At 47.7% G+C, this 11,338-nt stretch overlaps 1 protein-coding gene across 3 annotated transcripts in view; it reads left to right on the top strand.

Moving 5' to 3' along the window:
* The first annotated feature begins 381 nt into the window (after nt 1-381).
* Nucleotides 382-11,338, top strand: part of ATL2 (atlastin GTPase 2) — a 43,966-nt gene continuing 33,009 nt past the window's right edge. Inside the window, exons 1-2 of one of the 3 annotated variants that reach the window (XM_069805246.1) lie at nt 382-537; nt 911-1,122. In XM_069805246.1, the coding sequence (XP_069661347.1) occupies nt 993-1,122 (130 nt within the window). In that variant the 5' untranslated portion in view covers nt 382-537; nt 911-992. Of the gene's footprint in view, nt 538-910; nt 1,123-11,338 lie in introns of those variants that run through there. The other 2 variants (XM_069805245.1, XM_069805247.1) reach the window with 2 other exon arrangements.

Genomic DNA, 11,338 nt, shown 5'->3' with positions numbered 1-11,338 from the left:
GCAGGAGAACCAGGTTTGGATCCCTGCTGAGTCCCACCTTGGCTTTGCTTGGGCAAGCCCCAGGTTGTGCAAAGACACACAGGTAGCTACAAGCTTGGGGTTGCGCTGGGCACTCTCTAGTGACACACGGCAACCTTTAGGTCACCTTTGTGACAGATGAAGGCACCCCTGAATCTAAGGGAGGTGCTCTTGGGGAATGGTGAACATCAGAAAAAATGCATATGAAACCAAGCGTGCCTCTTTATGGAGCTGAGATCCTCGCAGAGGTGGTGAGGCAAACACCAGCCAGCCTGGGCAGGGCTAAGCAGCGTGTTTCTGCATGTGGGCAGGGCGCAGGGATTGGTGATGGGAAGAGGGAGTCAACGGGAGGATCCAGCGCAGAGAGGGCAGGGGCTCGGTGGGCAGCACAGCCTCCAGTCCCTGCTGGCACTGTGCAGAGGGGAGGAGGGCTCCAACTGGAAGAGGTGGGAAGCTGTGAGTAGGTGAAGCCTATGAGTAGGACCATGGTGCCGCAGCCTGGGTGCTTCTCAGAGAAAAGTGAGATGAGGTGCCTTGCAGGGCTTTTCCAAACTCTCGGAGGGCACGTATTTGCCTCTGGGAGCAAGCTGGAGATCCAGGCGGATTTCCCAGTGGGAGACTGTTGGGAAATCTCAGGCTTGCCCGAGTGATGCAGCTCCCTTGGTGGTGTCTGGTGGGAGGGCAGCTGACCACCATCTGCCCTGGCTGTTCGTAGTGCCAGTGTTGGTTCACCACTGCAGGGCTGCACCCCTCCTCGCCTCCCCAGTCTTCTCTCTTGAGAAGCCCTGGGTGGCCCTAGGGATGGCAGCCAAGGGGTTGGAGGCACCTTATTGCTGCGGACGGTGGGGGCTGCCAGGAGAACCACCTTTATCTCATGGCTGCTTGTCCTCAGCTCCTAGCTGCCTGCAGTGCTGCGTAGCCTGGAGAGAAGACTGACGCCTTGTCACTAGCTTGGACTCTGCAGCCTGAAGCAGATGAGGAAAGACGTTGGTAAGTGCGGTACCACCAACAGAGACCTCTCCAGCTCATCCCAGGACCCTCAGCCCTTCAGGATGGGGCGTTACTCTGTTCCCCAGCCCAGGAGTGGTGTTCAGCATGCTTCAGGTGGGTGTTTGGCTTATGGATTTGTCATCATGCAGGTCACCTTAAACGAAGCCAGCAGCATTGCACAGTTTAGCTGACAGGGATCGAGAAGCATTTTATACAGAAAGGCATAAAGAACCTGAGTCTGATCTGGCTTCTTCTAGTGTCCAGTGGGTGACTCTGCCTGCATGGGTCTGGAACTGTTCTGTCTCCTGCCGTGGCATGCTGCCTGAAGGCCAGGAGACATTGTGGTGGATCTGTTTCCCTTCCAGCTGTGGGAGGGGACAACTTACCCAGCAGGGTGGCTGAGCAGCCTTTGCCTTGGGCAGAGATGGCTCATTGCGCTGATGACACTGGTTGTGTCGACTGGCCCAACGTGGGCTGGGGACAAGCTTGGGACAGCAGTTTTTTAAACCAGCATGTCCAAATCCAGGAGAAGATGCTGTCTGTAGCTCAAAACTGTGCCTTTGCTGGTTGAGGGGACTATTGGCCCAACCTGCACTTGCGAGTTAGACGTGTCCTCCTGCTCCTGCGGTCCCTTTCCACCACAGCCTGCCAGTGGTTTGCACAGTTGCTCCCACGCTCCCTTCAGGCTAAATCCACAGCTAGCTTAAGCAGTTTCAGTGCTAACTCCTTGCATAGCCTGGCTCAGAGGAAAGTGGCATGGAGCTGGGAGTGTGGTGGAGATGGGGCCCTTTGCAGCCAGCGGATGACATGTTGACAGTAAAATCCTCAGCTCAGAAAATGTCTCCTTCCTTCCTGCAAACGTGAAAGGACAGAATTAAAGTTGAGCTTTCTGACCTCCAAGTTCTTGACTTCTGTTCTCACGTTACAGCAGCAGCAAATCCTGTTGCACGGAGCAGAAATCTATCTGTCTGTATATGCGCTATTTCAAACTTCTCCGCGTAAACTGTTCCAGACTTGATCAGAAACCAAGCCTGTTTGCTAACAACAGAACTGGGAAACTTCTTTAGTATCGTGGGTTTTTTTCCCAGTTTAGTTTTCTTACTGAGCTGCTGAAGCTTAAGTCTGTCAGTTAACAGTGTTTCTAGCTTTCGATGTGTTTTACTTCAACGTATTTTCCTTTGCATCTCTGAAATACCTCTGTATGCAGAGTGTGCTCTGCCTTCTTTCTGATGTCAGGAAAGGTTTTCCTCTTGACTTACTAGGGATGAGATTAGGACAGGCAATGGCACACTCATTTTCCCCAAATAAGTAGAGGGTGTTAAACTGCAAAAGGCCAATGGCAATGTTTTTTCCTAGCATGTATACCAAGACTTCTGCACAAAGGGGTTGAATCCTGCTTCCATTTATGCTGATGTAGATCTAGAATAATAAAGTTCTTGACAGTTTTACAGCATTGCATATTTTATTATTCCAAGTAGCATAACTAGAATTGAATATATATTAGTTTGATCATTGCATCCCTCTGCAGTTCTCACTTGCTGTGGTTGCAGCACCTTTTAGACATTTTAATGTCTTTTTGATGTGTTTTAGACATTAAACTCTCCGAGGCAAGGACTGCCACTGTAAGCACAGCACCAAGTTTAATGGATCCCAATGTCAGGAAGACCCTTCTGTGCTACCTCAGTAGTAAAGGACCGAAAGTGGGGTTTCGAGAAGGTTTCTAAAGCATTTCCAAGTGCCACGACAGCCTGTTGGTTTTTGCTTTCAGGATCTCTTCCGAGCTTTCCCTCCACCTCTGTTTAGACAGAGCCAAACTCTGCTTGTTTTTTAGATTGCTGTCACTCAAAAAGTTGCAGCTCCAGGACCAAGTAAGTTAGCATAGCTCAGGACTTTGAGAAAATTGGTTTCTACAGAGAGCATTACCACGGTGAGGTGGCTTTTTGCAAAGCTGTTGCCCACTTCACATGCTGATTTATCAGACAAATATGTTGTCTTGACAAGGTCACACCGACCAACTTGATTGTGAAGGTTTACGTGACCTTTAGCAATAGGAAGCCTCACAGACCTAAAACCTTTGTGCAGTAAAGGCAGCTAGCTTTAAGAGTTGGCCTTTTAAAAGGACGCAGGAAGGTCAGTTTGGGTTTAGAGGAACAAGACTCTTGCAAAACCCAGTAACAGCAGGAATGTTTGGTCCCTTGGGGACATGTGTGGCTTGTTCTGATTTACAGCCGTCCTTTTGTGTGTTTCCAGCCCAAAAGCAGCAGCAGTGCCACAGCGAGCGAGACCTCCAGAGCGAGGAGCTGGCGTTACTGCCAGAAACACAGAGCGCTTGGGTCGCTTTCCCGGCTGTCCTGGTGGCCCAACAGAGGTGGAAAAGGAGAAGCGAGGGCCCGGCTGGACAGCGGTGCGGCACAGATAGAGATGGACGCCATCAGTGAGCCTTCAGTGATGGGCCTGGTGGCACGCAGGCGGCAGGCTGTGTTTTCTACCTGAGCGAGCTGTGCTGGGAGCAGTGGGCGGATGACTGGGAGCGGCGGGCCGATGAGGGCTGATGAGGAGCGAGGCATCCCCGAGGGACGCTGGCCCTGAGGTGTTTCCCGCAGCCCTCGGGGTCTCCTCACCTGCCGCGCCACCTTTCATCCCTTTGCCCGAAACACGTCCCTGCCGCCCAAAAGCGCTGGAGCCCTGCGCCCTCCGCGTTTTACTCGACGGCGGGGCGCAGGGCTGTGAAGGGGGCTCTCTGTATGTGTTTGTGTATCTCTCCCGCAGCAGCGAGAGGGCCTCCCCCCGCCTCCCGCGCCGCCTGGGGCTTCGCCGATCCCCTCAGGCGGAGGGGAGGCTCCCTCCCGGTGCAGGCGGGGGACTCCCGTCTCCTCTCCCCGGGGCCGCGGCCCCCATCGCCCCGGCGCCGGGCGGGGAGGCGGGCGCGGGCCGAGAGCGACGGCGCATGCGCCGCCCTGGGATTGAGGGGGAGGAGGAGGGGCGGGTCGCGAGCCGCGCGTGCGCCGCTCCTCCCCCTCCCTGGGCGGGCAGCCGCGGGCGCTAGGACCCGCCCTGCCCGCGCGCTGCCGCCGGCGGGCGATGAAGGTCTCGCGGCGGAGCTCTGACGTCACGGCGAGTTAATTTTAAACCCGGACAAGATGGCGGAAAGGGACGCGGCGCGGCGCGCGGGTCCGGCCCGCCAACGGCCCGACCCGGCAGGTAACGCGGTTCCTCCCCCCACCTCCAACCCTCCCTCCGCGCCCCGGGCGGGCGGCGGCGGCGGCGGGCCGGCGGCGGCGGGGCTGCCCGCGGGAGGCGCGGGGCTGGGCGGCTGGAGTTGTCGGCGGGCGGCGCCGGGGGAGGCCCCGCTGTCTCTCCCCCCCCCTCAAAATGGCGGGGGCGGCCGCCCGCCCCGACGCCCCGCTCTCGAGGGGCGGCCGGGGGAAGCCGGTGCGGCGGCCCCGCCGCTCGCTCCCGCGCGGGGTCACCCCGCTCTCCCTTGCGCGGCCGGGGGCCTCCCGCTGTGCGGACGGCGGCCCGTACCGGAGCGGGGGCGGCCGTCGGCGCGGGCCGGGGGCCGGTGCCCTTTACTCCCCGCCGGTGCGTACACCGCGGGGGGCCGCGGGTCGGCGTGCGGCTGGGGGGGGCCGGCCGGCGCCGGGCTGGCACGCCGCCGGGGCCGGGGTGAGGCAGCCCGGAGGGCGCCTGCTTCCTCGGAGCCGCGTCCACCTGCGGAGGGGGCAGCACCGGGCAGCGCGGGGAAGGAGGCGGCTGATTCTTCCCCCCACACACACCCCCGGAGCCGGTGCGCTCCACCGTCAGTGCTGTTCCTGCCTGTGATCTATCCTCTGGTGGTGATGGGACATGGCTGTGGCTCGGTGGTGAGCCTCGGCTGTGCTGGAGTATGCGCAGTATGTTTTCTTTAATGTGTTTTTATTCTCAAGAATAGCTTAAAAGCTGAGAGCTTGTAACCCTCTCCCTGCCATGCTCCACGTGAGGGTGGACCTGGGGCTTGCGAGGACTGTACTGACTTGGACACGAAGTTGAATCGTGTGAGGTTTTTAGCACTGCATTAGAACACTGAACTATTTTAACGTCTTTGTTGTATAACTCTCACTTAATTTGAAAGCAGAAGGATTGGACTGGGCACGATTAAACAAAATCTAGCAGATGCCATGTGCCACTATTGGTTTCAATTGCCTCATTTGCAAGCCGGCTAGAGACTGGGAAATCTAACCGGGCTATAAGCTGGCAGGTGTGGAGTGGCTACTCCACTGACTCTTTTTATAGGGAGGAAAAGGCAGTGCTTCTGAGCATGTGGAAATGTTTGATTGTGTTTGGCAGCATTGCAATTTTAATAATTTAAAGAGTCCAGAGATTGAATTGAGGATACGATACTGCTTTACTGTGTGAGTACTGGTTTCTCCCCCACGAGCACTGCTGAATTTTCTTTGATGGCTCTCTGTGTTTTCATCACTATGGATTTTAATAATCTCAAAGTATCAGAGTATTGCATAACTGTCTCAGGGTCATAAAAGTGCCAGCACACCTGTAATAAACGGCCTTTGAGGTAGTGTGCCTGCTTCCACCACTAATGATGGTACATGTCACTGTCAAGTTGCTTGTGTACTTTAGGCATGGGACGACTTAACTGATAGGGTCTGCATGTACAGCTATGGATGATCTGTGCCTGCCTGCAGAAGAGCTTTCTGTACAATGAAATGAAGTGGAGTGGTAGATTGGAATAGTTACAAGAAGAGAAATTAACAGGAAAGGCCTATAACTCCTCCTGTACCATTACTACGTGTTGCTTAAAAGCTATTACGTTCTAGCTTACCCTAAAGTCACTAATGATGTTACAGTTCCTCCTCAAATAATAGCAGTAGTTCTGTGGTGTTTCAACTAGAATTCTTTTGGAAGCAGGGAGTGGGGTTGAGGAAGGCTCTATTACTTTCTTTTCACGTTTACCTGCCTACAACTCAAAGACATTTCTGAAACAGTTCTAGCACAGAACAGTTTTACTTGACCTATCATAAAAGCATTCCTTTAAATAACAACAGTCTTTCCTAGTTTAGGAGGCCACGCAGCTCTTCTTCATCTTGCATGGACAAGAATGCTTGAGCCAGGTCTTGCAGGAGTGCTGATACTTCTCAGGTACCTTGTGCCTTGTGCAGTCCCTGTGTTTTGGTTAAATATCAGTGATTAATGTTTACTTACTGACTGTGCTAATAAACTACTACTGACTGGAGCAAAATACTTGTGATGGATGAGGGATTGTTTTCTCTTCTTGTCCTAATAAGAATAGGGATGCTGCCTCAAGCTGGCTAGACTGGGTAAGAGCGGGTCTGTTGGAGGGGAGGAGGGCTGGGGATTTTCCCCCAGTGTAGTAGAAGAGCACTTATCACATCCTCTCTGACTTTTGAGTTTTGCCCAGCTGCAAAAAACAGATGTAATACACGGATGGAAATGCAGGTAGATTAAATTCTGTGTTGTTCTTGCTTTGGTAGTGAACTGCAGCGGTGTTAGTCTCCAGCGCAAGCTGGATCGCAGGTTTCACTTCAGCAGTATGATAAAAATAGTTTTAACTTTGTGCCGGTTGTTAGTAGTCTGTTGTACATCTTAGCACAGTCTGTAAAAGTTTCTAACTGTTCCAAGGACATTCATAAGGAAAACTGCCAAGTTTCACTTAAATCTAACTTTTCTATGTAAGGTGAAGTTTGAAGTTGCTTGTTACTGCACTGCAGTCATGAACAGGCCCTGTCATGGGGATGATTTTTGATATCCTGGCATGGCAGTCTTTGAATGGGAAGTTTTAAACTTTAAAATCAGGCTGAATTGTTTCCTTGTTTTTACTGTTGCTGCATGCTGTGCCTACAGTGTGATCTGCAAGCTGCCAGTTTGAGTGCAGTTTTCCAGCTTCCTGCTAAATCCTGCATTAACTTCTCAAACTTACTATACCAATCATTAGTATTTTAAGGTTTTGTCTTTAATCTCGACTACTTAAGGTGAGCAAGGCACAAAAATATTTTCTAAGCTTCTGCATAGGCAGGCCTGCTGTATTTGTCGTTTGTAAACAACTGGAAGTTTTCAGAAGTACTTACATACATTGGTTCTTAAGACTTTACTCTTACTGGAGAACAACTGGGTCTCTTTCTCAAAACATTTTCAGCAACTTGAACTCCTTAAGATGTCCTGGAGGAAAGATGGAAGTAGCTTTCCTTGTTTTAGGAAGGTTGTTCTTGACATGAAGAACATTATCTTATCCTATAGCTGATTTTGAGCTCATAGTGCTGTGTAGGGAGTTGAGTTGATTTACAGGAATACAATTTGCAGGGTTGGGATTTGTATCTGAAATGCCAGAGCAAACAGATGAGCAAGTTTGAAATATATGTGAAAACATTGCTCAGATTGATGCTTGCTATTTCAGTTAGCTGCAAAGAAATGACTGACATGAAATGAGTGATGTCTATTAGGACAAGGATTATAATCAAGTCATTTCTAGCAGCAAATTATTACGTAATAGGGACTAATGTTGTGAGAGCAGCAACTTGTCTGACCTTTAACTTCTCTTTATTTTTGAAAAAAATTAATATATTTTGTGTAGTGTTCATTTCTGGGATAGCAAGATTTTATGTGCTTGCTAAGCATGCTTTTTTGAAATGCATGGAATATAAAAATCGGAGGAACTCAGAAGGCATTTAAATTCAGAAGTTGATCTTCTGCCCATTTAAGAAACCTGGAATGAAATCTGAGGAATTTGAAGATCTGTCTTTCCTCCCCCACTGTTAATTCTTATTTGACTGGATTTATCTCCTAAGATGTGAAGGTAATACCCATTGTATTCTGTAGCTCTACAAACGAGTTACTGGGAGATGATCTAGGGTATAAATTAATGCTAGGCAAGTAACTGCCTGTTGGTGTTTAACTGGAGTTCTCACTGCAGCAAAGCAAGGAGCTTACCCTCCCCGTTTGGGAGGGAGCGTACATACATCATTATAGTGCCATAGCTGGTAAATTCACTTAATGAATTACCTCCATAGCAGGTTGTTCATGGACTTTAGATATCCTAAAGCTCTCTAGTTAGTTTGCCTGGAGTCTATCACAGAGAATTCCAGCTGCTTCATGGGGACATTTCTCCTTGAGGTAACAAGACTAGTTTGTATCTCATTCTATTGTGAGAATAGATCTTTATGCTCAGTATGATCTGTGAAGCTAAATAAGTCTCTTCTCCCTTTCCTGTTAACTAAACAGAAAAAATAGCTATGCTGATTTTATAATGGTTAGTAGCTGGCTTCTCTTTAAGGTTGGAAAAACTTCAAGCAGAATGTTTGATACCAAAGATGGCATCACTGAGCCATGCATCATCCAAGGCAGTCTGAGAAAAGTTACCTGAGTGAATGCAGGTAAGCTGGGTATGGAAATTCCTGTTTGATGCCAGCTTGATGAACTCATGAGCAGGGCTAACAGGAAATCAAATATAATGTGACAGAGAAGTCCATTTGGGCCTCTGCAGAAATGATTTATGAAAGACCAGCTTCTTTTAAAAGAATCACCCTGCTCTTCTGTATCCTGGAGGAATAGGTAAGAGATCTGTCAAAGCTGTAAGACTGCACAAAGTGCCTTTTGGGAAAGGACTCAGCTTACAGCTTGGTTACTGGGCCTCTACTTACGGCTTGTGTACGTTGTGAGGGATGTTCTGATATGCTTTTGCCAGGAGGGGAGATGTCTCATCTAATTTTTTTTTCTTGTTCTAGATGTATTTCCAGCTTTATTTTCAGTGCAGACAGTGAGCAAATGACTGATTGCGTTTTCAGCCCTACATACCAGTGATTTCTACATGGCAAGGTGGGGTTTGTGTGCTACTGCAAGTCTTGGCAGGTTTCTCTTAAAAGACTGGAATGGAAGCCAAAACCTGGAAGGCAGTGGAGTTGAAGACTTGAACTAATAGAAGGTTGTACAGGTTACAGACATGGAGTGTGGAATGTAATTTCCAGTAAATTGGTATTTAAGATTAGAACTTAATTTACTCTTATGCAGTTGTTGCTTAAGTGAGATCAGAATCAGGTTCCAATCTGTAGCTAGTGTCAAATCGTAATACATTTTTTTATTTTTTTCACCATTGCCTTAGAGATAGTCATGTTGAATTTACAAGTTCTTGTTGGTCTCAGTAAAATATTTGAAGTATATTTTGAGCAATGTGTTGTGTAATGATTCCAGGACAACAAGATTGTTTGGGTTTTTTTGTTGTTGTTGTTGTTGTTTTTTTTTTTACTTGGATTGGAAATCATAGAAATCTGTTGGAGAACATGTGTCAACTGCTTGTACTGACATGTTATGACTACTTCTTGTGTGTCGTGTGTACTTGGAAAACTTGTTCTCACCTCTTATCTTCTCAAACAGGGTGGTACTGCTGAGTGGAAGAATAAGTGCAGTTATTTTAACTGTCTCTGTAAGCTCAATCCTATGATACTACTGCCTGCAAACTTGCATGCTATGTCTTATTCCCCTCCCCTCCTCAACCCCTTCTGCAGTTTCAGCTCCTCACGTAAATATAAGAAAGGGTCTTCTGGGTTTTACTTACGGCTGTTCATTTATTTTGGTCTGTGTAGTGTGATTTACTTGGGAAACCTTAAACAACTGGGAAATGAAAAGTACCATCTGTCAATCCTCTGCCTAATATGGAAGTAGTCACAGTACTGATTTCAGGGGAGGAACAGTCACTTGAAGTGCATGAACTGCTAGGCATGGAGGCAGAAGCTTGGCTTCCTTTAATGTGTTGCTTAGACATAGAATAGTAGTGAAAATGACTGCTGTAGAAGATTAGGTTAAGGTTCTTGATACAGCCAAATCACTTTCTTAAAACAAGAAGTTATCTTGCTTTTAAGAGAAATAATTTCTTAAATACTTTGTAATTCTGAACTAATACTAAGGAATTGTTCTTTTAATGACAGCAGTGTGATTCTAAACATGGCTTTAAAGCTGCCCTCAAGGCACGTGTCACTTATCTTCCAGGCAACAAAGTCTTAAGCTTGTCATGGGGATAAAGGAGGGAATGCAGTACAAAATATTTAAAAGGAAATCTTTCTAAATGCTAGTATGTCAGACTTCTTAGTACAGAAATTGTTTGGAAAAGTGCAGTAAGTAATGCTTATGGGGACTGGGGCAGAACTGGGGTATTTTCTAGAGCTAACTACTGTAGAAGTAAGCAGCTACTGAAAACTTAGCACATGTTTTGCTCAGATTTAAAAGGCAAAAAAAATTTTTTCAAAATAAAATAATGGTGGTAGGAGCATTAAGAAATGCAACTTCTGCTATTAAGCTTAATTTTTTCAGTGGAAAAATAAACACGCTATCTTTTATGAACACTTAGCAGATGCGATTAAATACTTCTGGAACCTTCAGATGCTACTAGGAATCCTGCTTGTTTGAGGAGACCCTTAAAATGCAATCTGGTGCTTTTGAAAGAGGTTGGAAGTTGGCTTGTGATAGACTGAATGTTATTCTTAGAGTCTCAGTCCAAGTACTTCGAGTTGCAGACGTATCACTGTTTCATTAATCAAATATCAAACTGAGCTGTTCTGTAGTCTAAGCTGTTGTTGACTTCTTATTTCTGTAGTGCATTAGAACTGACTAGATTAAGCTTTTGTGAGCTTTAAAGAGCAGCACACTGCTATCTATATCTAGGTTCATCTTCTAAATCTAGGCTTCTCTCCCCAGTGTTTGTCCTCTATATGCTGTAAGGAAAGATTTCATGGATCCACTGAATGAGGACAATAAATATGATGTACAAAGGCTAAACTGTTGGTTGGAGGGGGGTGTTAAACACACAGGCTTCAGACAGTTGTATTTCCTTCTTCCTTCTCCACCCAAGTGAAAGATGGATATTAAACCATTTGTGGTATCGACATATGGTATCTTGTCCTGTCCTATAGAAAAGCAGTTAGATTGGCTAGACGTATTCAGACTAGTCCGAGCACTTGATGTAAAGAAAAGTAGTAACCAACTCCCCGTCTGTGTTTGTTACTTTCAGGAGGATGGTGTGGCTTGCCTTACCTCTGGGATTACTCTCTTCTTTTTCCCCTTAATGCTATACTCACCACTAGGCTTGACTGGCCAGCAGTCATTAGCGTATGTACACAAAACAATGGCATTTGTTGTCCCAGGAAAATGCCATTTAAAAACCAAGAATGCTCCTGTTGTTAAGACTCTTGTTTTGCTAGCAGTGGCTGAGGTTTCTGTGGTAACAAGTGTCATGAATGATGTTAAAGAAGCTTCGGTAAGAAGGTAAGTCTCGAGCCCTTTGAACTGATATGAAGGTGCTTGTTGCATGGAACTGAGCTACTAAAGT

This window comes from Haliaeetus albicilla, chromosome 17 (assembly GCF_947461875.1).
Source record: "Haliaeetus albicilla chromosome 17, bHalAlb1.1, whole genome shotgun sequence".
In the NCBI taxonomy this organism is placed as follows: domain Eukaryota; kingdom Metazoa; phylum Chordata; class Aves; order Accipitriformes; family Accipitridae; genus Haliaeetus; species Haliaeetus albicilla.
The sequence above is the reverse complement of the archived record's forward strand: the minus strand, read 5'-3'. Positions and strand labels throughout refer to the sequence as shown.